Source organism: Anguilla rostrata, chromosome 18 (genome assembly GCF_018555375.3).
Source record: "Anguilla rostrata isolate EN2019 chromosome 18, ASM1855537v3, whole genome shotgun sequence".
Classification (NCBI taxonomy): domain Eukaryota; kingdom Metazoa; phylum Chordata; class Actinopteri; order Anguilliformes; family Anguillidae; genus Anguilla; species Anguilla rostrata.
The window spans coordinates 29,033,484-29,061,069 of record NC_057950.1 but is presented as its reverse complement, the minus strand read 5'-3'; the positions used below and the strand labels follow the sequence as shown (position 1 = coordinate 29,061,069).

General features: G+C 45.4%; 2 protein-coding genes across 2 annotated transcripts; one reads left to right on the top strand and one right to left on the bottom strand.

The window, feature by feature from the left end:
- Positions 1–457: 457 nt before the first annotated feature.
- Positions 458–2,123, top strand: sfr1 (SWI5-dependent homologous recombination repair protein 1). The gene is made up of 3 exons (XM_064317398.1): positions 458–898; positions 1,146–1,484; positions 1,705–2,123. The coding sequence occupies exons 1-3, from the start codon at positions 806–808 to the stop codon at positions 1,894–1,896; spliced, it is 624 nt and encodes a 207-aa protein (XP_064173468.1). The 5' UTR covers positions 458–805; the 3' UTR covers positions 1,897–2,123.
- A 754-nt stretch (positions 2,124–2,877) lies between these two features.
- On the bottom strand, positions 2,878–27,580 carry cfap43 (cilia and flagella associated protein 43). The gene is made up of 38 exons (XM_064317400.1): positions 27,438–27,580; positions 26,512–26,765; positions 26,229–26,325; positions 25,945–26,112; positions 25,480–25,630; positions 24,513–24,675; positions 24,323–24,405; positions 23,794–23,925; positions 23,322–23,438; positions 22,993–23,073; positions 22,552–22,700; positions 22,009–22,112; positions 21,745–21,897; positions 21,082–21,248; positions 20,842–21,003; positions 20,136–20,266; positions 19,492–19,639; positions 17,819–17,923; positions 16,494–16,571; positions 15,977–16,102; positions 14,913–15,017; positions 14,588–14,704; positions 13,302–13,610; positions 12,521–12,727; positions 11,467–11,556; positions 10,923–11,003; positions 10,663–10,788; positions 10,361–10,480; positions 9,494–9,601; positions 9,222–9,308; positions 8,928–9,016; positions 7,658–7,844; positions 6,341–6,453; positions 5,966–6,125; positions 4,289–4,453; positions 3,920–4,000; positions 3,501–3,654; positions 2,878–3,207 (listed from the first exon to the last, which is right to left on the bottom strand). Exons 1-38 carry the CDS (start codon positions 27,464–27,466, stop codon positions 3,044–3,046), a joined length of 5,061 nt encoding a protein of 1,686 aa, XP_064173470.1. The 5' UTR covers positions 27,467–27,580; the 3' UTR covers positions 2,878–3,043.
- Positions 27,581–27,586: the final 6 nt, after the last annotated feature.

Genomic DNA, 27,586 nt, shown 5'->3' with positions numbered 1-27,586 from the left:
AGTGGACCTTACATGTATATTTCTTTCCTTGTGTTTATGGTCATTCCACATACAGTAGTTTGACCCCTATGTATATAGCTCTCAAGATGAAGGCTAAAAAACAAGTGATATTTTCTCATAGCATTTTTACTAATCTTTACCAAGAGTGCCAACAATTTTGGAGGCACTGTATTAAGGAAATTGTATAAAAGGACAGTAATTAATTTAATAAGATACCTCTGTTTTTATTTAATAACCACCATTTTGATTAAATTTGGTGCTGAATTTATCAGTTCATTTGTTAATTCGTCGATTATTGAATTCAATTGCGTTTTATTCGTCTCCATTGTTATTTTTAATTATTGTTACTTTCACCTTCGCACCCTACGGAAAGTGGCACGGACGTAAACTACATCTCCCATAATTCTATTGCAGACAGCTTTGAGGTTAGATTTATGTCACGTGCACTTAACCGTCATTGGTCCTGCACAGTTTTAACCTGGATGTAAATTTTGTTTGTGCGAAATTTTAAAAAGTGTCTTTTCGTAGTTCCATGTCATTCCAGCGTCATTCATAAGAGTTTGTGACTTGTTTGTCTTTTTCTTACTTACTAGACCAAGTCACACGCGTTGTCATAGTGCATTGAATTAGATCAGCTACACTAACAAACAAGCTGTGTTGTAGTCAGCGAGAATGGCTGGAATTCAGCCACAAATGGGGCTAACTAGCTAAAGATAAACTAGCCAGAACTCTGCCGTAGTAGCTAGACTATATAGGCAGTGCCACTAAACGGTATAGGTATAACGGGTATTCTAACTTTAATACAATGGAGACACCAAATACGTTAAAATCCAAACTCGTATACCATACACCAGATGGTTCAGAACAGTCCAGTCGTTGTGGATCCAGGACACGAACGGTGAGTATTATGAGAAGCTTGTCTTCATGGTGCTGGACTAATAATAGTTGGCTAGCTAGCTATACACGATTGAGGCTATAACTGAAAGACAAGCTTAGTGTAGCCAGGCTAGACTACTTAGACTAGCTAACGTTTTTCTATTAAGTGCCCTAGCTGGTGGTTAGCCAACAGTTAGACTAACTAAAGTTTTTGAGTACAGCGTTGCGAACTTTATTGCCGACGTTGTGTTTATTAATTCGTCTTTCAGCCAATGAGTGCCTCACTAAAGGAAAGACTGAAAAGAACTAGACGGTCTTTCAACTCTCCGTTTTCTGTGGCGAAACGACTTAAAGTGGATTCAGACGAAGAGGCGGTAACGACCTCAAACAAAACAGGTGTTAATGAATGCGCAAAAACAAGCGTGACTGATGGAGTGGACTTCAACCGAAATCAAATCAGCGGAGCTGAGAGTGCCTTGTCCCCGGGCGACCACACGCAGAATCCACAAATCGACCTCTTTCACCTTCGAGAAAAATTAAAGAAAGAGGTCAGAGATAAGACCGAGAAACTTCGGCGGCTGAAAATGGCTCAAATGTACAGAACAAAGGTATTTTTTCAACTAATATGTAACAGTATTATTCTACAATATCATCGCAGATGAGTTTGCAGCCTACATGAGAAATGCTAAATATGTCTAGAACTGGCTGTATGTGTGTAACGTATTTCATGCTGAAGATGATTTCAGTGGAATAGAGTTCAAATGATTTATTCTTTATCTGAAAGCCTTGATTTTACCGGTCATTGTCCGCATGTGTTTTTGTTTTCAGAATGACCTGACCCAGCTCCAGTCCCTGATCGGGAAGTGGAGAAGCTGCAGCCAGGCAGTGCTTCTCGAGCTGCAGTCAGCCATGCTCGTGGATGGCAGGAAGGCCAGCATTTCCCAGCTGATTGACCATTTCGGATTGGATGACGCCATACTGCACTTTGACCGCACAGAAGATGACTTCAGAGACTCATAAATCTCACTGCGGTCTTGCTGTTCTCTTGACCTTGTTAGCTCGATTTGGAAATGTTGCGAATTTGCACAATTTGTCTGTAGAGTCGGCGTATTTTTTCAATTGGGCAATTCGATATTGGACATATGTACTATAAAGTAACATACTGGCACTTTGTAGCAAAGTTTTTCTTAAAACATTCTCATGTTGTACCATGATTTTGTAAATCTTAATAAAAGTTATTTTCCTTAGTCCCGTAATAGAAAACATTGAAAATAATAATGCATTGATCACAAAAAATGTTTTAAGTGAAATGTTTGTATTTGCAGAAAGCCTCATGAGACTGGAAGACTGGAAATGAAATTGATCAGACCTCATGCTAACATCAGGCTGCTCTCCAAGGGGTATCAGCACAGATCTTTGACAAATGCTACAGCCCTGTATATGTCTACTTCAAATAACAATTACTCATCTTTATCATGTTAGTTTAGAGCGATGGAATTATTCAAACCACGAGAAGCTAGCCTGATTCATCCCCATGAGATGGGCAATGCATCGTTTTTTTTGGGTGGGGCAGGGGGGAATCGTATTTTGAGGTCTCCTTCAAATTTAATACAGTCTACGGCCATGGAAGTATCAAAAACACAGACATGATCAACAGAATGAGGGGTGTTGTGTCGGGATATGTTGTATTTAAACTGAGTAATTGGCAAGCCAATGCCGCTTGTAGTCCACCTGTGAAATGCCACTGGTTTTGAAATGACAGAGATTCAGAAATCGGTCTAGGTTCACAATTCACTGCTTTACCTTGGAGAGCTGACCGGCACAAACATACACTACGCGTAATAATATAAAGATTGCACCGTGTGAAAGTATATATGGTCATAATTTTTTTCAGTCTTGAAAATTCAACATAAGCCTCGCTGGTCCAAACAGTACAAGTCACAATACACAGAATCATATAATTTATCACATTTTCATCTACAAATGAAAGACAAAAAGCTGTAAACTTGATGCATTTAATTGTTAACATTGTGGAATTCCATTACAGTTGAATTTACTGAAACTGTTCACCACAACTATTTTATAATGGATTGACGAATGAGTAATGTGATGAAAGCAAAGTACATTTGTGACTAAATGAAGGACATAACCAGTGAAGCCCTTGCTGTTATATGATGAGTGCTGGGAAAGTCTTCCTCCTCAGCTTCTCCACCTCCGCCCTCAGTTGAGTCAGCTCACTGGCCTGGTCTTTGGCCTGGTCCATCAGTCTCTTCCTGTCCACAATCTCCTGGTACCGTCCCCCACTGCTGCCATGCTGGGCCTGCTCCAGGGCTGGTTAAAGGAGTTCACACACAGTTACGCTGCTGCTGGGAAGCTGGCGCAGTCAGCAGGTAGCAATTACGTCCAATGGGAGGCGCCTGCCTGTGTTCTCCTTGTGTGGGCAGTGGGAGGAGCCGTGCGCAAGCTGTCGTGTAACTGTAACCATGCCAACACGCAACAAGTACAGGCAACCCTAGAGGACCGTACACTTCTCGGCATTTTAACACCATCACTGTTGTCAGTCAAGCAGTCACATGACAAGGGCTTTCGGATGAAATGAAAGAAATACGCTTTGCTTTCATTACCTACGGCTTCGCAGATGTGCCTTCTCTCCGCCACCGTCACCTTCAGGTCTGCTATCTGCTGGTCCAGCAGCACATTTTGCTCTACCTTGCGAGCTACGTGTCTTTCCATATCTTCCATCATCTTTTTGGTAGTCCTCACATCCTTGTTATGGGTCTTAAAAAAAGGTGAAAGAAATTTTGTTTTTAAGTAGTACCATTCGATATGAAAAAAGTGATTTATCAGTAATGCAAGAGTATGCTATGCTGTGGATATGACAACATTGAGGGTTACGTTGCACATACAGTGAATTATTACAAGGTGAAAAGTAGCTGGTAACAGAACAGAAGAATTCTATGCTCATAGTTTTGAAAGTCTTTGCATGAGCAGGTGGTGGTTACAACTAACCGAAACAAAAATAATATCTGGCTCGTTTTCTTACCTTTTCATGCAGTACAATTCTTTTTTCTACATCCGAAATCTGTTTTGACACACGGTTGTCATGATCTGTTGCATTCAGGTACTTCAAAGAAGACAAGAAGAAAATCAGTATTCAGATCACGTACAAGATAAAGTCTGAGTCTTAGAATAATTTACATTTATTTATTTTATATAGAGATGTATGCAAAATGAATATATTACATGATGCATATTTGCATTTTATTTTTCCCGAAAACCATCAGCAATGATGCGTGAGAGTATACGAAAGAGACAGTTTCTGCAGACTCATTCAGGGTTCTGTGTGTTGGCTTCATGGTGGCGCAGCTGTCGGAATGAATGGCCACAGGCAGGGTTTTACTGTAGGCCCTACCTCTTGCAGCTCCAGGGTGACCCGGAGCATCTGGATGTCCCGGGCCTTATTGGTGAGGTCTTCCAGGAGCATTTTCATCCGTTTGTACTCCCATTCCTGCTGGATGATGCCCTTCCGAAAGTCCTTAATCTCCACCATGCTGGAGATCTTCTGATCTCCTAAAGACTGAAGAAGATGGAGGAAAGATGCCCTCAGCTGCCCTACACAATCAGATATTACCCTGTTCCATGGGAAAGAGATGCCCTCAGCTGCCCTACACAATCAGATATTACCCTGTTCCATGGAAGAGATGCCCTCAGCTGCCCTACACAATCAGATATTACCCTGTTCCATGGGAGAGATGCCCTCAGCTGCCCTACACAATCAGATGTTACCCTGTTCCATGGGGGAGAGATGCCCTCAGCTGCCCTACACAATCAGATGTTACCCTGTTCCATGGGAGAGATGCCCTCAGCTGCCCTACACAATCAGATATTACCCTGTTCCATGGGAGAGAGCCCTTCAGCTGCCCTACACAATCAGATATTACCCTGTTCCATGGGAGAGATGCCCTCAGCTGCCCTACACAATCAGATATTACCCTGTTCCATGGGAGAGATGCCCTCAGCTGCCCTACACAATCAGATATTACCCTGTTCCATGGGAGAGATGCCCTCAGCTGCCCTACACAATCAGATGTTACCCTGTTCCATGGGGGAGAGATGCCCTCAGCTGCCCTACACAATCAGATACTACCCTGTTCCATGGGGGAGAGATGCCCTCAGCTGCCCTACACAATCAGATACTACCCTGTTCCATGGGAGAGATGCCCTCAGCTGCCCTACACAATCAGATACTACCCTGTTCCATGGGAGAGATGCCCTCAGCTGCCCTACACAATCAGATACTACCCTGTTCCATGGGAGAGATGCCCTCAGCTGCCCTACACAATCAGATATTACCCTGTTCCATGTCATCTCACTCACAGTGCTTGGTGAAAAGCTAACCTGGTTGTTAGTTAAAATGTCCAATTTGACAACCAATTCGAGTACCTTTCACACATCTGATTTTCCCTTTCCCTCCTGAGAGAGCAGAACATATTCGCCTGTCGCAAACTCGTTTTTTATTACTGATTCCGTATCCATCTCCCCCCTCTTTTTCTGACTTTGTTATTGTTGTTGTAAACTCATCATTGATGGGATAGCCCCCGCCTCCATTCCGTTCCTATATTTCATAATCTAATTGATCACGTTAGTGCGTGCGCAGTGTGCAAAAAGGAATTCGGGCTAAAGCTGTATATTCGCTGTGTAGTTAATTACAGCAAACAAGTTTTTGGGTGATTAAAATAGATACATTTTGACAAATACAGAAAGTTTGAGTGTTTGATTGACTCAAAGTAGCAATCAGCAAAATGGACAGTGCTCACATGTAAAAATGCAAGTTAAATAGACACTCAGGCACACACACACACAGTTTTTCAGATCCGACCAAAATCAACGATAAATTCTCGACCCGAAACTGGCCTGAGGGTTGGGGTGAGTCCAGGTCCTGACGGACTCGGGCTGACTTTGAGAATTATGTTGGTGACGCATCAAAAAGGGCACCCTGGGGTGCCCTTTTAGAATCACTGCACAAAAAACACCCTCCAGTCACAACTGGCGATTGAATCATTCGTAAGCGTGTCAGAATCGGCCCTACCCTGATTGTCCCATTCAGTTCCTCCACCACGTTCCTGTGAATGAGCTCTGAGTCAGAGAAATCTGGAATGAATCTGCCCGTCTCCACCTCCACCTGGCCCTGCTTGAGAAGCATCTGCACCATCAGGTCCAGCTGGAACACCATCTTTTCCTCACGAAGACTGCAAATAAATAAAACATCTTTTGGGACTATGAACTACATTACCCACATGACACTTCTCACCAAAATGTAAGTCCATATGAATGAGCTTCTTTTAGATACGGTATATGACACGTGCTCCCAGCAGCAAGCCGCCTTTAATGTAGTATTTAGACAGCACTGAAGGAGCCTTGCCAGTCAGCCATTTCTTTTTTCATCATGTTGAACTGCTCTCACCTATTCAAATCACCCATTAGACTGGTTATCTTAGTTTTGACGCTCTCCTCTTCGCTAATTCTCCTTTGCAAGAACGCCTGCATTTCGGCCAGTTCCAGGGCCTTCTGCTTCACCTGCAGACCAATGGCAAGAAAGGACTTTTAAAAGGACAGTGACACTTTGGAAAGGAGGATGAGGTTGTTGTATCATAACCAGTAGTTATGCAAATGGGGCCCTGTCCTCTAGTGATTTGACAGAATTCAGAAAAATAAGTACTGGAACCATCCTCCAATGCCCTTGCTTTTTCTGCAAACATTTGTGAAAACACTCTGTGAAGAGAACTGTTTTGATAGATACAGTGCTCTGAAAAAGTATTTTCCCCGTTCCTGATTTCCTTTGTTATTGCATATTTGTCACATTGAATCTTTCGACAAAATGTAATATACAACAGGAACCTGAACACAAAATGCATTTTAAAAATAATTATTTCATTTAAATGAGGAAAAAATGATCAAATGCCCATATCACCCATGTGAAAAAGTAATTGATCCCTTAAACTGAATAACTGGTTGCACCACCTTTAGCAGCATTAACTACAAGCAAGTGCTTCCTATAATTTGATATCAGTGTTGCACATTGCTGTGGAGGATTTTTAGCCCACTCTTCTTTGCAGAACAGCTTAATTCAGACAAATTGGTAGGTTTAAGCACAAATTATTAATTTTAGGACTCGCTTTTGTGTTTTTGTCTTCCTGCATAACCCAATTACACTTCAACTTCAGCTCATGGACAGATGACCGGAGATTGTTCTTAAGATTTTTATGGTGCACAGCAGAATTCATGGTTCCTAAAATAATGGTATGTCATCCAGGTCTCAAGGCAGCAAAGCATCCTCACACCATCACACTACTACCACATTCGATTGTTGGTGTGATGTTCTTACTGTGAAATGCTGTATTTGCTTTACGCCGGACAAAATGGTAAAGCAGGAACAGGGCAAATACTTTTTCACGGCATTGAAGGACGCAAGAATGCACTGGTGAGCTCAGCAGTAGTAAACAACCTGGTAGACCACAGAAGACCACTGTACTGGGCGACCGAAGAATAACTTCAATTCTGAGACCTTTTTAACAGTTGAGCAGACGTTACTAAAGCAATTCTGGTTAGATATTATGCATACAATGACAGTGAGCCCTGCCAAGATCCCAAACCTAAAGCATTCTAGATACTTCTAAATTCAGTTCAGTGTCTTCCAGGCCCTGCCCCCCCAGGCCATGTTCCCACTGTGCCCCTATAGAAAGCAGAAGCAGTCTTTTTGGGCACTGGCTCCGCCTCTCACCCGTTGCTCACTCTCCACCTTGGTTCTCCTGGACTGGCAGAAACGCTGCCAAACGGATGGGTCTAGGTCTTCCGGCATGTTCTCCTTCCGGTCGAGCTCCTCCATGGCCCTCATCATCTGAGACGCTCCTTCACTGGCGGAGCGGAGAGAACTGACGTCGTCCGTCTGAGCCCGGATCCTCTGCACCCTGCTCCAAGACACGCACGCAGTCTCACCCACTGCTGTCTCACCCACTATCTCACCCACTATCTCATCCACTGCTGTCTCACTCACTATCTCACCCAATGCTGTCTCACCCACTATCTCACCCACTGCTGTCTCATCCACTATCTCACCCACTGCTGTCTCATCCACTATCTCACCCACTGCTGTCTCATCCACTATCTCACCCACTATCTCATCCACTGCTGTCTCACCCACTATCTCATCCACTGCTGTCTCATCCACTGCTGTCTCACTCACTATCTCACCCACTGCTGTCTCATCCACTGCTGTCTCATCCACTATCTCACCCACTGCTGTCTCACCCACTATCTCACCCACTGCTGTCTCATCCACTATCTCACCCACTGCTGTCTCACCCACTATCTTACCCACTGCTGTCTCACCCACTGCTGTCTCATCCACTATCTCACCCACTGCTGTCTCACCCACTATCTCACCCACTGCTGTCTCACCCACTATCTCACCCACTGCTGTCTCATCCACTATCTCACCCACTGCTGTCTCATCCACTATCTCACCCACTGCTATCTCACCCACTGCTGTCTCACCCACTGCTGTCTCATCCACTATCTCACCCACTGCTGTCTCATCCACTGCTGACTCACCCACTATCTTACCCACTGCTGTCTCACCCACTGCTGTCTCATCCACTATCTCACCCACTGCTGTCTCACCCACTGCTGTCTCACCCACTATCTCACCCACTGCTGTCTCACCCACTATCTCACCCACTGCTGTCTCATCCACTATCTCACCCACTGCTGTCTCATCCACTATCTCACCCACTGCTGTCTCATCCACTGTCTCACCCACTGCTATCTCACCCACTGCTGTCTCACCCACTGCTGTCTCATCCACTATCTCACCCACTGCTGTCTCACCCACTGCTGTCTCATCCACTATCTCACCCACTGCTATCTCACCCACTGCTGTCTCACCCACTGCTGACTCTCTACTCAATTATCTTTTCACATATATAAAGGAATGGCATGCAGGACGAGGGGGGTACACAAAAAACTGCCTTGTGGGTATTACACAGTCTTGCCTTGGTCTGCGTTTGTATAATTTGTACAGCTGATCGACCATATGGACAGGAACATCGGCAAACTCTTTCCTGAAGCCTCGGTCAAGCAGCTGGAAGGAAAAATATAAAGCAGGTGCCAAGTTGAACTAAATATTTTTACCCTCCATACACCACGCGATACATTTATAACATAATACTGCTTTGGAGGACAACGTGGAAAAACTGTAGAGCGCAATGACACATATAGCTACTGAAGTACACAGAAACAGTAAAGGAAATTCAACTGAAATTCATTTGATCTGGGAAGGGCCTCACTTTGTCCTCTGCAACAGCGTTATCGTAGGTCTCCCGGAAGGCATCCACAATGCTCCTGTACTTGTGTATCTTTTCCCCAATCTCACTCTGCCAACAACAGCAGCAAAATCAGGCAAAGCCTTGAATACAGACTGATTATTTTCTAAAGCAACAGTACAATACAGTATAATCATATTATGGATTGTGTACATGCATTGCTTGGTTTTTGTCAACAATTTGAAATAATGTTCAGTGAAATGAAAATTTAGATAAAAACCTAAAAATGAAAGCACCTTTAAGGCCATTGCTTCTTCGAGCTTATAGCCAAATTGCTCCTCGCTGTGGTGGACCTCCTCTTCCATCAGAAGAGACTGGGCCAGATTGACAAGCTTCAGCTCTTCCTAAAACAACAAGCAAGATTATCAGCGCGTGACCCTGTTTTACACCAGCAGGGTCACATGGGAATATGTAACTACAAATGTGTGAAAATGTATATAATTGTGCCCTTTTGAGATTATGAGTATGTCTGAACAAGTACTGATGTATGAAATCACTCAACACTTTGGAATGAGAACCATCCCTTTGACGTCAGCACCATTCAGATCTGAAGAAGCGGACTTTTTTTTGGAGAATAATATAACCCCGACCGCAGACTTATTCACGGCATCATTTGGGTCCCCACCCATCGTACACCAAAGTACCAGCCGGTTACCACATCGTTATATGAATGTGTTGCACACACACATTCGGCTTTGGAAAGCAAATGCTTGATCAGCATTTAAAAATGAGTCTTCAGTTAGAAAAATTTCTACACTTTTCATTTTATTGTAACAGACTGTTCTGTTATTTCCACACATTTTGACCTAAAGTATGAGCATTGCTAATTCACTACCACATATTTCCTTCTTTTCAAACAGGATACAGAAGGTTAGTCTTTCAGATCGTATACTCCACAATGACAGTTATATCCTTTGCACCAATAACCCAGCGTGCCACATAAATAGCCTTTTTTTATCATATTTTCGAGAGCTGATTTAACAAGGCTCATCCCAAACGGAGAGGTTCTTTCCTGAAGGCCTGCTTTTGACATATTTGTCGAGTGAGTGAATAAGAGTGCTAAAATAAGCACATGGAAAATCATGCTAAAATGGGATTTTTACCTGGTAGATAACCATTTCACAGTTCACTTTCCTCTCAAACAGCCGGGTAAGGACTTCATCAAAACTGTGAGTGCCCTCCTGGATGGCCGACTGCAGTTTCTTCATTTCAGTCTCCAAAGTCTAGAAAAAATATATTGATCAAGAACAAATTAAACGTGTCTAACGAGGCCGTTGGTCATTGAATCCCTTCATGATACATTCTGTTGAAAAACAAATTCACCGGAAAAAATGAATTTGCCAGTAAATGCATTGGGCAAGATTGTAAAACAGCTTATCCAGGTGGAAACAGGAGGGTTTGATACCTTTCGATGTTTTTCCTGTTCTTCGCTCAATTCCTTCACTTTCTTCTCGTGCTCTTTCAGACTCTTCATCTCCTCCTCGGTCCACTCCTCCTCAGGCCTGGACATGAACTCTGGCTGCTGAACCGCCTGCAGGTCAAAGGTCACAAGCTCAGCGCCCAATCGTTTCCTTAAGAGCGTGATACCAAACCGTGCTGTAATTAATCACAGTAAGGACCAAGCTGCCTTTTATTTTAAAATATCTACATGGAGGCTTTCCCCACCATTTTCAAAATGCCCTCTTTCTTCATCTCCAGCACTCCGTCCATCATGTCATCAAGCGCCCTCTCGCGGATGTTGTCCGCCTTCGAAGAAGAGGGCAAAGGTCACTCCAGCGGAAGAGGCTAACAGCCAGATCAATAACAACATTCCTCAGATAATAATTATGAAATAAAATACTTCTATTACAATACGATACAATACTTTATTGTCCCCTCAGGGGAAATTTGTTTTCACAGTTTTTGCCTTGCAGCCTCACATATTAATCGCTGTCAACTCTGCTCATTACAAGAAGACCGTGTTTCGAGCAGAAGCAAACAAAATAGTTTGAATCATATAGTCATAAATATTGCATACCATGTGATTCTAGATAATGTAATGTGGCACTGCGCTTTTAAACAGCGGGAATGGGCTGTACGCTGTGATAAACAGACCAGTATTTCGCATGCGCGTGTCATTGGTCTGGGTAATGTTTGCGTGCGCCCCCCCCCTCACCCCCCCCCATGGGATGCTGTGCCAGTGCGGTTCCCGGCTCGCGTGGAATCCGACCTTGGCGGCCTGCCGTCTTTGTTCGTCCACTTTCTTCGACTCCTCTTCCTTCTGCCTCTGCTCCGCGCTCAGGTACTTTTCCACTTTGATCTGGCAACAGAACGCACCCGTCACGCTCACCCAGCAGTCGAACCCGGGCCAGGCCGGCTTACGGAGGGAGCGGCGCGATAAACGCTTGGTGTTGAAAAGGCTCTGATACTAGAGATTACAGGTGATGTTTGCTTTTCGGTCTGCAGAACACAGCTGAGCAGGATAAATATGATGAAGTCACTGCCCGACAGTGTGTGAGAGCCCAGAACGCATTATTCATCTTCTGCAAACAGTGGCTGTCAGCAGCCTCCAAGTCTCAAAGAAATACGCCAGAACTAGATTTTTTTTTTTAAATAGCATAATGGTAGGTACACTGCCGTTGTACCATTGAGCAAGGTCCTTAACCTGCATTGCGTCAATATCTGTCAAGCAGTATAAATAGATGCAATGTCAATGCATTTTAAAAAGTTGTGCACGTCGCTCTGGAGAAGGGCGTCTGCTAAATTCCTGTAATGTAATGTAATATAAAAAAGCAATACTCAAAGCTTAAACAAATACTGTCATTTTACACCCCAATGAGAGCAGGGGCTGAATCAAAATTCCAGAGGGAATTACTGCATGCGCTTGTGCTACGTGTAACGTCAGAAAAATGTACAAGTGTCCATCAAAACAACGGATGATCAAATTACATGTATACAGCAGGAGTTTGCAACCAATTCACCGCCAAATAAAAATAAAATCAGGCTACAAACACTTACAAACTAAATGCGACATGTATAAATGTGGATCTTAAAAAACAGTTAATTGGATAAAAGTTCATTGGATCTGAAATTCCATGCGGTGTGGAGCACATTATCACCGCTAATTTAATCAACTGTGAACATTCATGTCACTGTCATGCTCCACATGCTTTTAAAAACCCTTTCGTAAGCCAACAAACCACCGATACAGGCGGGCCGACCGCCACAGATCTGCCCATGCTCTGAGCCGTTGTAACCGAGCGGCGGCCCGGCGCTCCCCGCACCTCGCTCTCGGCCACGCTGAGCGCCTGCTCGGGCCGCTCGCTGTCCGTCAGGCTGGGCTCCCACAGCTCCTCCTCCACCTCCAGCTCCTCCATGATCTCCCTGATCCTCCGGTTCTTCTCCTTCACCCGGTTGATCTCCTGCACCTTCTGCTTGTGCACCGCCTCAAACTCCCTGTTGAAGGCGGTCTTGACCTTGTAAATAACGTCCTAACGGGGGGGAGAAAGGGATGGAAGAGGGGGGAAATCAAGAGGAAGGGGGGCTGAGGAAATACCCACTAACAGCCAGCAGGGGAACCGGCCCTGCATTCACTGCATTCAGCCAAACAATCTCAAAGCCATGGCAAGAATGTATTTAACACAAACACTGTCAGAATAGTTATACACATCAACTGGTACTATAGCATACATCGCACAGATTTGTAAAATGGACTATTGCAATACATGCAATAATTTGTACATTTTCCCACATGAAGTGTTTATTTAAATATATTGCAGTATATTCAGTTTCTGTAAGGGTGTACTTCTGGGGGGAAAAGCATGACAAAACTAATTAAATAAATAAATAAAAAGTGAAAACATTTAATAAATGTATGTATGGTCAAATCAATACAAATATTTGCCACCGTTTGTTTCAGCAGAACAACACCACTGTTATGGATACTGTTTACCGTATGGCTGTAACTGACTGCTTTTTCTTTGCTGATGTCATTATTCACCCTCTCAGAGTTGAGCCGAGCAGCCAATCAGAGAGCCGCGTGTAATACCCGTGTGCGGCACTGACCTGCAGCAGGGTGATCTGGTTGATCTTCTCCTCGCGGACGTGCAGGTCGAACTGGCTGTACAGGTAGGAGTTAGCCCCGCCGTACTCCGCGCTGAGGCTACCCATTAGCGCCGGGCTCTCCTGGTCCACTTCCTCTTCCTCCTCCTCGCCCTTCTTCTCCTTTTCCTCCTCTTTCTCTTTCTCTTCCTCTTCCTCTTTCTCGGCCTCTGGCTCGTTCTCCTCTTCATTCTTATTTTCGCCCTCCTCCTCCTCATTCTCATCCTCTGCTTTGGGAGAGCCAGCTTTTTTTTCCACGATGTCATGCTGGAGCTGCCCATCGGTTTGGAGAAAAGAACAGTGCGTCATCACGCATGTTCATTTTTTGAGAGCATGCTGAAAAACACAAAAACCTGACTACTGTTGCATTTTTGCGGCGATACGGTGCGTGTGCTTAGAAAAAAAGCAATTCGAGCCATTTGCATATTATTTTATCGTAATACCAGGATCCAAAATCAAGACTGCATAAAATTTTTTACAATATGAAGAAGGAATCTATTTTAAAGGATCAATTACATTTGACATTAGACATTAGACATTAGAAGTGTCATGGATGCCTAACTCAACGCAACGTCGCCATGTGTTGTGTGTGAATAAGGGGATCTGGGTGGCATATTGATCTTGGCTCCAGTGGGGGACCAGGTCTCCAGCATGTGGCGTGGGTACGAGGCGCGGGTACGAGGCGTAGGGCGTGGGTAAGAGGAGCGGGTACGAGGCGTAGGGCGTGGGTAAGAGGAGCGGGTACGAGGCGTAGGGCGTGGGTAAGAGGAGCGGGTAAGAGGCGTAGGGCGTGGGTAAGAGGAGCGGGTACGAGGCGTAGGGCGCGGGTAAGAGGAGCGGGTACGAGGCGTAGGGCGTGGGTAAGAGGAGCGGGTACGAGGCGTAGGGCGGGTAAGAGGAGCGGGTACGAGGCGTAGGGCGTGGGTAAGAGGAGCGGGTACGAGGCGTAGGGCGTGGGTAAGAGGAGCGGTACGAGGCGTAGGCGGGTAAGAGGGCGGGAGGCGTAGGGCGTGGGTAAGAGGAGCGGGTACGAGGCGTAGGGCGTGGGTAAGAGGAGCGGGTACGAGGCGTAGGGCGTGGGTAAGAGGAGCGGGTACGAGGCGTAGGGCGTGGGTAAGAGGAGCGGGTACGAGGCGTAGGGCGTGGGTAAGAGGAGCGGGTACGAGGCGTAGGGAGCGGGTAAGAGGCGTAGGGCGCGGGTACGAGGAGCGGGTACGAGGCGTAGGGCGCGGGTACGAGGCGTGGCGTACTCTGCGGTCTTCGTGCTCGATCTTCCTCATGGTGTGCACCCGCTCCATCTCCTCCAGCTCCTGGGGAGACCTGGCCTTCATGGGATAGTTCTTCACCTCGTTATCCGTATGGAAGGCCTGAGAGAGAGAACCATCCTTACTTCCTGTTCGCCATACGCTCACGCGTCTGCAATGCTGCACCACAAGCCATTAGACTCCATCACCTGTGGCTGATGCCTCAGAAAAAGGAACTGAGGAACTTTTTCTTACACCTTTTACTAGATGTGAGCTCAGTCTTACATCGTGCCTAATTAATTTGATTACTGTTTAAAATGCTCTCTCGTACCTTGACGGCTTTCCCTTTGACCTTCATGGAATCCCAGCATTCCCTCTTGATGACCTCGCACAGGTAGGCCTTGGCGAGGTCCTCCAGCTCGGCCTCCGTGCGTACCTGAGGGGCACACGAGCGCCCACGCGAGCGCGTTCACACCCACCCCGTGCGTGACCGCGCCCTGCACGCATGCCTCCACAGGAAGCCTGGCACACGCCGGGCATTCCACCCCAGAGACGAGCAGGCCGCAAACACTTCGGTATGCAGAAACACAGCCTGTCAACACTCAGGCACGCTCTCGGTATGCAGACGCACGCAAACACGCGGAGAATCTGCGCTCCTGTAAACAAGCCTCGTAAAACCATTTAAAATGGCTCCAAATCTCCACATTTGTCTAGACTGAGGGCTGACACTACTGTAGCATCTAACTTTATGTTGTAGGATTGAAATGAAAACCAACAGGATAGGATCTCAAAGAACTGCTCTAGCTGTTGAGTGAGGTGTGCTTTGTTAGGGTTGAAATTATAACCTATAGGATGGTAGATCTCCAGGAACAGGGTTGGGCAGCCCTGCTCTAGCTGTTGAATGAGGAGTGCTTTGTTAGGGTTGAAATTATAACCTACAGGATGGTAGATCTCCAGGAACAGGGTTGGGCAGCCCTGCTCTAGCTGTGGAATGAGGTGTGCTTTGTTAGGGTTGGAGTGAAAACCTACAGGATGGCAGATCTGCAGGAACAGGCCTGGGCAGTCCTGCTCTAGCTGTTGAATGAGGTGTGCTTTGTTAGGGTTTAAGTGTAAACCTACAGGACAGTAGATCCCCAGGAACAATGTTGGGCAGCACTGCTGTAGGCTTGTATTTGTATTTACTGCTGTTGACTGTAACACAGATGACTCAGCATTGGGTCGGCTCGCGACTAAATCTTCATGTCTGCATTTCTGTAAGTCGCTTTTCTATGTATGGATAACAGCTTCTGCTAAATGCTGTAATATAACAGAATAAAAACATGACCTTTTTGGAAAGCGATTTGAGAACACTACATGAAAAGTGTGTAGTATGATTATTACTGCTGTTGCCGTTACCTTGGCGACCTCTTCCTCGGCCTCGGCCAGCAGCCTCATCCTCGCGTCCATGTCCAGGTTGAACTCCTGGGGCTCCAGCCTCTCCATGTCCGACAGCGTCTCGTTCTCCCGCATCATCGCTTGGATCTGCGATCACCCGTGAACACCCGCATCTTACACACACTCACGCCCAAACCGCAGGACCACACCCTTTTATAGGACAGTGAACAGTCCATAAAAAAGAGTAACTTACAAGTGTTTAAAACTTCAGAAACAAAAGATGCTCAGAAGAATTTGAACTATAAAAGATGAGTATGTCACGTTGTTTTGGAGAACAGAAAAATGATGTGGTATCACTGGTTTATTTGACAATTGTAATTAAATGTATTTTTTGAGGCTTGAAAGTACCGGAACATTCTGGGAAAAGTCCAATTCGCTAAGCCTGTTCCGAGTGGACTCCCGTGTGAGCGAGGTTAGCGTAGCCGAGCGGCGTGAGTCACGGCGACTGAGCTCGCGGCGCTGGAGGACACGCCCGTACCGTGTCCCGCAGCTGCCTGACTTCTCTTCTCAGGCTCCTCTTGGACTGGGCGTACTGCTGACTCTCCTTTCTCAGCGCCTGTGCAAACATGGCACCTGTGAGCAAACGGACGGGCTGGGGAGGGGGGGGGGCACCTTTCTGCAAGCCCCCGAGCTCTCAGAGCCGCTCTCAGAGCTGCTTCGGGCCTGACTCACGCTGTACCCAATCTCCATTCGCCGGAGGACACAGGGGAAGCGCGGGGGAAAATCCCGTCCCACAAGGCAATCTGTTCAGTCAGGCCCACTCAGCTCCGCTGCCAAGCTGTGCTTAAAGGGGAATTGCACTTTATAACACTTCTGGGCTCATTTTCACACCTACCTGGGCTTTTGTGTGCACCCCAGACAGTTTTTAGGTTGCTTGCTTCAATACTTAGATATTTAGATATACCCATGTAAGCAAACCCCCCCCCCCCCGTCCCCCCCCAATAGAAGCCCATTCAACATCAAACTCCACGACTCATTGCAAACACACGTCCCTGCTTCGCAAAAAATAAAGAGCGACACATTCATTAGAAGGACAATATCAGTCATGAGAAGCAGGGATGTGTGTTTACAATGGAGTTTGATGTTAAATGGGCTTCTATTGGATTGGGGGGGGGGGTTTGCTTACACGGGTATATCTAAATATCTAAATATTGAAGCAAGCAACCTAAAAACTGTCTGGGGTGCACACAAAAGCCTGGGTAGGTGTGAAAATTACCCCAGAAGTGCTATAAAGTGAAATTGCCCTTTAACTTCAGCTCGCGAATACACACCGACCTAAAGTCTGATCCATGAAGGGCACTTCGATGTCTAAAGAAACCTTTCACTCAAAATTCAACACTGCAATTTTATAACACATATCTTAAGTTTATGATTCAGTAGAATGCATTAGTTGTGCTTGAAACTTGGTTTCATAATGGCTCTCACTGGTTACTCATAGATAGACAAAGCTCTAATCCAAACTGATTCGCCTCTGATAGCAATCTGAGTTTATCTTTGTGTTGGGTAACTGGACAGCAGTCATTCAGAAATATATGTGCCCTGTTTATTTTTAGATTCTGTGGTCAATTTACGCAACCATTGGACAGGTAAAGTAAATTAATCTGTGTCAGTGTTTAAAAGATGAGCTAATTCAAACTAGCAGAGCACAAGCGCTATAAATATACTACGCTTTGTCAGATGAAATCAGTGACGACTGGCTGTGTGTAGGTGAGTGTGTGTGTGTGTGTGTGTGTGTGTGCTGTGTGTGAGTGTGTGTGTGAGTGTAGGTGAGTGTGTGTGTGTGTGTGTGTGTACACTGCTGACCTCCTCATGCTTGTTGTCCAGCCAGGTGGGGTCAGAGGTCACGGCTGAGGAGGAAGCGCTGCTGTAGCTCTCATCCTGCTCTGTCACATCTATTCTGCGTCTGGCCTGAGAGAGAGAGGGGGGGGGGGGAGAGAGACAGACAGAGAGAGAGAGAGAGAGAGAGAGAGAGAGAGAGAGAGAGAGGGAGAGAGAGCGAGAGAGAGAGGGTAGGGGAGAGAGAGACAGACAGAGAGAGAGAGGGAGAGAGAGAGAGAGAGAGAGGGAGAGAGAGAGAGACAGACTAGTTTATTACACGTTTCAAGAGGAGGCTCTCCTACACCGTTTACTTCACACAGCTGTGACGCTCTTACAAACCATGAACATTTCCAGCGTTCAGTGCTTTCTGAAAGAATACGTTCGCCACACCTTCCAGGCAATTCTGTCTTATAACCCGAGTGTAGAAAATGTCTGACTGTCTGCAGTAACTCGCCCGGTCCCTTCATTAACGCATCAGACAGGTGCTGACAGGCTGCCTGCAGTCACCAGTGAGGTTCCCATCTCTCCACTGACTGACGTTAATTCCCTCCCCTTCCGCCCCTCCCTCCCACAGCAGGCGTGCACTTGTTCACGGGAGGACATCCTAAAGGCACAATTACAATTTAAATGTTTGGGGAAAAGCGAAAAAAGCTCTCTGCATGAGCGCAACTCTCCCTGCACACACACACACACACACTCTCCCTACACACACACACACACACTCTCCCTGCATGAGCACACACTCTCCCTGCATGAGGATACACTCTTGCTGCACACACACACACACACACTCTCCCTGGGCAAAAGTTTGCCAGATTTTTCTGTGTTAGTTTAAAATGAGAGACATTTTTAATCATTGAGAATGGGACTTCTTTATCTAAGAATAAAGACTATTCTATTGCTTTTGTTTCTGCGCTTTATTATTCAACCACTCTATTAATCAGTCATTATTAGACACTTTTATGCAGTGCAATGATTTGCACTGTACAGTGTATACACCGATCAGCCATAACATTAAAACCACCTGCCTAATATTGTGTAGTTCCCCCTCATACCGCCAAAACAGCTCTGACCCGTTGAGTTTTTAAAATAATGTGGAAATAATTCACCCTCTAACAATATCTTAGCTTTTTATAGCCCTGTAGCAACTAATAATGAAATAAACTACCAATAGTGTAATAACTCCCAATAATGTAATCCATTTCAAATTTTTAATGTAATAAAAACCAATAATATAATGAGTAATAGTAGTAGTAGTGGTAGTAGTAGTGGTAGTAGTAGTAGTAGTAGTAGTAGTAGTAGTGGTGTACTTTTTTGATCCCCGGGGGGAATTTGCACTGTTGCAGCATCAAAGACAACAAAGTAACACAACCAGATACAAATTTACAGTAGATACAAAATATCAGATACAAATATACAGTAGATACAAATATACAGAATTCCAAATATTCCAGAGGACACCGTCAGAGGTGGAGTCCATGCCTCGACGGGTCAGAGCTGTTTTGGCAGCACGAGGGGGACCTACACAATATTAGGTAGGTGGTTTTAATGTTGTGGCTGACCGGTGTAAATTGCCCATTGTGCAGCTCATATGAAGCAGCGATGAATGCGTGATCCGAAATCAGCAGGAGGGTCAGCGCTTCCTGTCCCATTCGTACCTCGGTCCTGGACGGGACGTGCCGGTTCCACTCGGGCAGCTGGCTGAGAACGGGGTTCTCCGCGCCCTGCAGGGTCTTCAGAGCGACCAGCAGGGACTGCCCCTGCTGAGCTGCTTCAGACGCTTTTCTGGAACCTTCCGTCTCCAATCTGAGTTACAGGAGCACAGTACTGCAGTAAGCCAAACGCAGGCCTGGCCAAGCCATCCAGACACAGTCACTCTGTTCACTAACAGCAATGCCCTTTATCCTTCATTTTTTAGCCACAAATTTAAGAAAGTCTGTTTTTTTATTTTACATTTCCTTCAAAATTATTTCAACAATAGCTAAACTAAGGATAGAATTGAAAACATCTTTAAAACACTCATTTAACTTCATGACTCACATAAATGAAAACAATATGAATATACACACATCAAGTTAAGACCATGTGAACTGAGTAACACCATGTGTACTTAACAGCATGTATACTGAATATCACCATGTGTACTCAATAGCATGTGCACTGAATATATTTTTTGACTGATGATTTATTGTCATAGTATGAAATAATCTGTTCTCAAAGTCAATGCAAACGCACTGCATGCTGGGTACCGTCCCAGGTGAGTCACGCAGGCCTGGAGCCGCGGCTCTGCAGGGAGGCCTACCTGAGCTGCACGCAGACCATGGACCCGTCCTCCACGCCCGTGGTGACCAGGGTCTGACCGTCTGCGCTGAAGGACACCGCCCCGGCCCCGCCCGCCCAGCAGGCGTGACACTGCATCTGCACACACCGCTCCTGTCAGAGGAAAGACCGCCATCCGCCTCAATGGAACTACACATCCCAGTGAACCCTGAACAAAGCAAACCGTCTGCTAAATCTTCACTGAACAAGAACAGGTCTAAACCTAGTACCTAGAACCATGGCCAACCAATGGTGTGACTTCATAACTCGGCCGACCAATGGTGTGACTTCATAACTCGGCCAACCAATAGTGTAACCTCGTCACTCGTCACAGACATTCGCGTTTGCAGGGCTGGCCCCGCTGTTGCGGTCCGGGCCGAAAACGTTTCTAAATGTGTACATTTATCGCTAATAACGTTCAGCTTTTTCACTCTCACTCATTTTCAGAATTCACAGAATAGGCCTACACATTGTTGCTCTATTTATAGTTTATGCCATGTTTATGCTTGTTGAATATTGGCCTGGATTTAAGCAACATTTACGCTGAATTCTGGCCTACCGTTCATTTCAAGCATCGTGTTTTTGTCTTCGCCACAGCTGTTTGGTGAGCGGAGCAATCGCAAACAATAATAAAAGTGAAACCGCATTTACAGTGAAAAAAGCGCGAACGCGGAGAAAGCGCCTCTTACGATACGGGACGCGTCCCGAACTCGAAGGAGCCCGTCCCTGCCGACCGACGCCAGCCAGAGCCGGTGGGGGGACAGAAGGAGAGAGGCGGGGCCGAGCGGGTGACCCTCCACTTCCTGTTCCGGGGTCAGCCGGACGACGCTCCCGCTCGGAGAGCCCGAACCCTGAGAAGCAAAAAAACGCGCTTTGAAAACACGAGAGTAGCCCATAAAAACTACTCTGAGAGAGCCCTAAAGCAGTACCTCTGGGATCTGGAAGCGCTGCAATGTTTTTGTGGCGTGGCAGTAGCCGAACATCTTGTTGTCGGGTCCCAGGACGGCCGAGGAGAGGGGGTGGGGGACCTCGCAGGGGATTTTCTGCAGGAGTTTGTCCGACAGACGGCCGTGTGGATCTGCACAGCTCGTCGATCCTGCACACAACACAGCGCACAACACAGCGTACAACGTCAGCTGCAGCCCTGCATGAGCAGCCCCAGAACATCCGGCCAATCAGCGTGGGTTTCCAAGCTGACCATTATTCCCTGTACTATATCACCCAGAGAGTGTGATCCTTTCATTCTCCGTTCTCAGGAGGCAGCACCGGAATGCAAGGAAACCCCCAAAGCAGGGCCAGACTGCGCAGCTGGACAGGGACACTGACCAAGTCACAGTGACATCCCCAAGGGCTAGGTGAAAAGTGCTTTGAACACTGAAATGAAATGAGTGGCTGAAACGTCTATCCTGGTGAGCAACGATTCTCAAGACCAGGAAGTGAGCTTCAAAAACGAAGCCTGCTGTCGTTCGCTTGAGGGTACATCGCTGAAGGGAGAAACCACTGCTTTATGTGAGCACACCACCCGTCCCCTTGTAGCACATTGTGTTTTGAACAGTGTGCGAAGCGGTGTAGCGGTACGTTTCCACGGTTACCTGTGAGCTCCTGGACGGGAAGGGAGAGAGCGAGCAGCCGGTCCCCTCCCTCCAGCTGCGTGCCCATCGCCGCGGCGCACAGAGCCAGCGCCCGCACCCGCTTATCGCCACGGTTACACAGCGTGGACAGGCCCAGCACAGCGCCCCCTGCCTCTGAAAACACAGCACAACCGCTCGCTAGCAAACACACACATATCTGCACAGGCAGGGCAGCTTGAGCCAGTAACTCACTTACTGTACGTCCCATACCCTCAACACAAGTACCTGCAAATCCAATGACCTCAAACATCTTAGAAGGCCGAGCATCCAAGACAAATATGTTTGAATCAGAAGCCCCTGTGAGAAGAAAGTTTCCTCCATGGTCAAAACTGTAAAAAACAAAGAGAAGAAAGAACATCAGCTAAGTGCATGACAAGCAACTAACTGATCAAGAAAGAACAACAAAAATTTTAGCTGGAATATTTCCCACAATATACTGCACAGCTACTAGAGAACCAAAATGCATATGCGCAGTTTTAAAACCAAAGGTATCCTAACAGACTGACTGAGGACACAGGTAACAGACTGACTGAGGACACAGGTAACAGACTGACTGAGGACACAGGTAACAGACTGACTGAGGACACAGGTAACAGACTGACTGAGGACACAGGTAACAGACTGACTGAGGACAGAGACCCCAGACTGACTGAGGACACAGGTAACAGGCTGACTGAGGACACAGGTAACACAGGTAACAGAGGGACTGAGGACACAGGTAAGATCAGTGCGCGTGTGTTGCAGACACAGGCACTCAGAGACACTTGCTTGAGCTGAGACACGGGTACGTGGTGGAGGTGTATCCGGTGAACAACGCGTGGCTGTTTCTCCGATGTCAGATCGATGAAGAGGACGTGCCCGGTGTCCGTTCCCACGGCAGCGAGCTGGGCGACGGGGCAGCATGCCAGGCTGGTCACCTTCAAAACATTCCGTTACATCACATTCAGACATGTAATCCATCACCCAGACATCGACACAAAAAAACTTCAAATGTCTCTTCCTCGCTAAACTCTTTTTCTCAGCACTGTTAGCTGTATAAGAATCCTGGCAAGATTCTAACCTTCGAATTTAGAGGTTTCTACTACCATGTATTGGGAAGGAGTTGTTTCTTGCAACTCCTCATTATACATAATTGTGGCATAGAAAGTGGAAGATGTCCTCAGAGGACACATCCTTAATTTAACCTCAAGATGAACATGTCCAACGCACCTGAACTTGCAGAGAGATGGAGCTGATGTGTGACTCATCATCTACAGACCAAAGCTGGAGAACTCCAGAGTCTCTCACTGACTGCAATAAGGAAGCATTGGTTATTATCTTAACACCTGTGGCAGTAGAACATGGGACATAGGAAAAGAAGTGAAGGAATGAAGACTGTAGTAAGTGGTTTAATATAAATGTCAATGGCAAAGCCATGCTATTATGACTTTAGTATCTTTCAGAGAAGGTCTTGTTTTTATTATGCCATGGACTCCATTTGGAGTAATTACTAAGTTCTGTGATGCTAAAATCTTGATAGCCCCATAAGAATCCTTTACCACACAGAGGTTCTTATCGGTATACAGTGAGGCTGCAGCCACAAAGTTTCCAGCGAGAACATCCAGAACCTTCTCCATCTGCTGCGGCTGAACTGTTCTGTACCTGTAAACACTGCCCTGGAGGTAGAAAAAAGAACACCGTTGTTTCAAATATCCAACAGCCATAAATTATTTTTCTTTGTTATGAATCCATTAAGAAAGTGACACAATTGTCAGTGACACACATTTTAGCGCTGTGCTCGCGCTTGTTATACGTGTGAAAAGTGAACATTCTCACACTTTTTTTGGCACAAGTCATATTTGGCGTTCTGGCGTTTTTTGTTTTTTTTTGCAGAAAAGGCTATTTTAACCCCAAAATGGTCACATCAAGCATTTCCAGATTACTTTGATCATACTGTCTCATGGTTCGTTCCACATACTCCTGCGGGTTGCTTATCTACAACTGACATTTTTCTGGAGGTTTTCTACTCACATTACTGGATGACAGGAGCAAAATGTGGCCGTCGGGGGAGAAGGCCGTGTTCACCACTGGCTCTCCTAATTCCCAAAGCTGCGTTACCCCCACGTTGTCGCCCTTAATTTGTAAGCAGCGTAAAACGGCATCCTGTTTCACGAGAAAAATTGGAATATGTATTATAATTTACAGAATATTAATACCAAAATATTACTTGTTTTTTATTACATACGATAAAAGGTTCCAATTTTATTTCTGATACCAGCGATGCTTATATAAAGGATCTACTGTCAAATTAATTCAACTTAAATTTGATCACTGATCTACTTGAATTTGATCACAGTAGATCCCTTATATAAGGAATCTACTGTCATTAATCACTCATCTATGGGATCTACAGTCAAATTAATTCAACTTAAATTTGATCACTTTAATGTCATGATATAAGACAATCCTTACTTTGCTCTTCTGAATCACACTCTTCATAAAAATAATTTATCATACAAATATAAATGAGCAGAGAAATATTTTAAAGAGCATGTCTTACATTTCCTGCAGCAAACAGTCCGTCTCTGTGCAGTGCAATGCTCTGCAGACTGCCCTCCTGCAGGTGTGCTCCTCTGTCAGTCTCTGAACCAGGGTAAAAACACATCCCGGAATGATAAGACACGCTGCTGGACAGACACATGGCCGAGAGTGCCCAGGTTAGGACGGGGGAGGAGAGTGTAGCTCCATACCTGCCAGGTCCGGGTCTATCTGGGGGCTCAGCAGAACAGAAACACTGCGGCTCTCCAGGTGCACCTGCAGCAGGTGGCCCTGCCTGCAGCCCACGTACAGGTCAGAGGAGGCCGTCCAGCACACGCAGCTCGGGTAGAACTTCTCCTTCATCTTCGCCTTGGGCTTTCAGAATCGAAATAAGCAAGAGCTACGCATCCGCTGAACAATATTAACGCAATGATGTCACAAACGACGTCAGAGATTATGGAAATTCAAGGGCGATATTAATAACTGATATTTGTCGAGCCGTACATTGGCTGATAGTTACTGTTGCAGATGCCACCCTCTTTTACCTTAAAGCGCTAAATCAACCTGCAACCGTGTCTCCGCATTCATGGAAGAAGTGCAGAAGCACGGACATCAGCTAATTTTACTTGAACAACAAGAGGTCAAGAGCAACAGAGTCGCTGCATAGGCTTGTTTCTGAGATTGGCTGGTAAAAATGATTTAAATTAAACATAAATATCAAAGTTCCCCCTGAGAAAAACGTATTCTATTCTCTTCTAAATAAAAGAGGTTCAGATGACTATGATCAGGCTACTTTTTTTGAGTATGACAGTTACACTGAAATTTTCACCATCAGTATCAAATAAGTCACCTCTCTCTCATGCTGGACCACGGTACGGGTCATATTGTTAACATCTGGCCAATACCAATGAGTGCATTTTAAGCTATAGTATTATCAGCTGCTACTGATACAACCCCAACATTATCAAGCCTCCCTATGAGTGATCTGCTTTTTGGGACTCATTTTACTCAGACTCATTACATTCCTTTGCTCATAGAGAGGCACAAAAATTAACAAGGTGATGCCACCTGCTTTAGATGTATTATACGCATTTACTAATCATCTGACATCATTTTGATATTGTAATCTAAGTTAATCGCTTTAGAACGGTTATGAATTGACTGGTTTGACCGCAGTACCACAAATCCTTCGGCCCGGTCCCCTTTAAGGCCAGCGATGGCCACGATGGGCATCTGGGGGCCGTAGTAATTGGGGTTCTCGTTGTGATTGTGGCAGAGCCGGACGTCCGCCTCCTGCACCGAGCCGTCGGCTGCTGGGAGACTGATCTCGCTGTGGGACAAAACCAGGATTTCGTGGAAAAACGTGCCCATCGGTTCATGAAGATGACACACACCTTTACAGCCAACCTGATTTTACCAATCCTTTTGAGACATTCCTGATTCCAAGTGTTGCTATATAACATCAGCCCAATACCATATTGAAAATACATTCTGATTAGACTATTTTGAGTTCAAACGCTAAAAAAGAACAAGTGATATGCAAAGTCTATCGTTTAAGCAAAGTGACCATGCTGTGTTTACAGGCAATTAGAGTATATCTGTTGAAGTCAGTGAAAGTCTTAGTTTACCTTTCTCATTACTCACCTCGATGTCATTATTTTAAGACTGCCACAGCTTTCAATGGTCCAAACGGTGATGGATGATGTGCGAGAAACACAGATCTGCTGCCAGTTCATGGGATTAAACATCAAATGAATGACTTCTCTCCCAGCATTGGGATCAGCACAGATAATGGTCTCCTTCTCCCAGTTCCTACAAAAGACGTACATTCTGTAGAGACATTCCAACATGTATCTCATAATTCCCTTCAAAGCTGTTCAAAAGTCTTCACAGGGAGGAGACTGAGACTTAAAATAGGCAAATCTTACCATATTGTTAGGGTGTGTTCTGGGACGCCAGAGAGACACGCTAAATAAGGGCCAGTCCTGCTCAACGCCAGTGCGGCATACTCCAGCTTGGCTGAGCCTGTATGCATGAAGCCGAAACGGACCGTCATCATCAAAGTATTTAAGAACCTTCATAGGCTATTTTCCTGAACTCAGTTATCCGTTTTGCCCAATTTAGCAAAGAAACACCTTTTGGTTCCAAGTTTGTAGAACTAAACTGCACATGAACGGACAATTGGTATTTTCTATTTCAAAATACACTTGCCTTTTAGGTCCCTCTTCTGAACGAGCTCTGGGTAGCTGTACACAAATATGGAGGGGTTGGGTTTCCGCTCAGAGAAGGCCAGCGTTTTGGACAAGCCGTTGGCTGCAAAAGCGCCTATGCCCCGACCGGGACTCTGCAGCACGCGCCTCTTCTTGGTCTCAATATCAAGGAAAACTATGTAATTGCCACAGATGTAACAGGCAGTTTTGTTATCAATAAATTCGACATTCTGGCTTGTAAAACCTTGTGCCCATCTGAAATAAAACAGAAGAAATAGGGACGAAGTGTAGCACAGTGGGTAAGGAACTGGGCTTGTAACCAAAAGGTCGTAGGTTCGATTCCCGGGTAGGACACTGCCGTTGTACCCTTGAGCAAGGTATTTAATCGAAATTGCTTCAGTATATATCTAGCTGTATAAATGGATACAATGTAAAAAAAAAATGCTATGTAAAAGTTGTGTAAGTCGCTCTGGATAAGAGCGTCTGCTAAATGCCTGTAATGTAAAGAAATAACATGTAACCACTCAACTTAAATCCATTACCATTTGAAAATAATAATGGCATTAAGAAAAAAATTTTTTTTATACTTTTCCGGGTTTTTACAATAAAGAAAATGGTCCAAAGGAAAGCAAATGATAAAAAACACATGTCGTTGAATTCTCAACATGCTCAAAATATGATATAGTTTAGGTACATAAATATGCAGAAAACAAGAACTGAAATTGAATAGACTACTTGAAAATGGACCAGAGACATTCGTTCTACAGATTCATGACCATCAGTGTAACTAACGTTAGCTAGCTAGCAGCAAACGTTTTTGAAAACAGTTCTCTCGTTCAAATTAGACTACATCAACACGATAGGTTGTTTAGCATAACTAGCTACCTAATAAAAATTACTTATAGCTCCTAATACTTTAGATCATACCTGACATCCAGCGTACCCAAAATATCCATTTGTGTTAAACAGTTTTAAATTAAATGTAGCTACAGACTAAATAGCTTTACATACACAACTTCGGCATTATCTACCAAGAGTTACCTACACACAAAGCCGTTTCATTTTGTTACCTTGGC

What these genes read in the sequence shown, in the direction of transcription:
- cfap43 (XM_064317400.1), bottom strand. Translation starts at nt 27,466, where the DNA reads ATGGATATTTTGGGTACGCTGGATGTCAG. An exon ending in GAACACACCCTAACAATATG is followed by an intron (nt 26,113 to 26,228) that starts GTAAGATTTGCC and finishes CGTCTTTTGTAG; the next exon opens with GAACTGGGAGAAGGAGACCA. An exon ending in TCAGGCAGCTGCGGGACACG is followed by an intron (nt 16,103 to 16,493) that starts GTACGGGCGTGT and finishes GGGTGATCGCAG; the next exon opens with ATCCAAGCGATGATGCGGGA.
- sfr1 (XM_064317398.1), top strand. Translation starts at nt 806, where the DNA reads ATGGAGACACCAAATACGTTAAAATCCAAACTCGTATACCATACACCA. An exon ending in GTGGATCCAGGACACGAACG is followed by an intron (nt 899 to 1,145) that starts GTGAGTATTATG and finishes TTCGTCTTTCAG; the next exon opens with CCAATGAGTGCCTCACTAAA. An exon ending in CTCAAATGTACAGAACAAAG is followed by an intron (nt 1,485 to 1,704) that starts GTATTTTTTCAA and finishes TTTTGTTTTCAG; the next exon opens with AATGACCTGACCCAGCTCCA.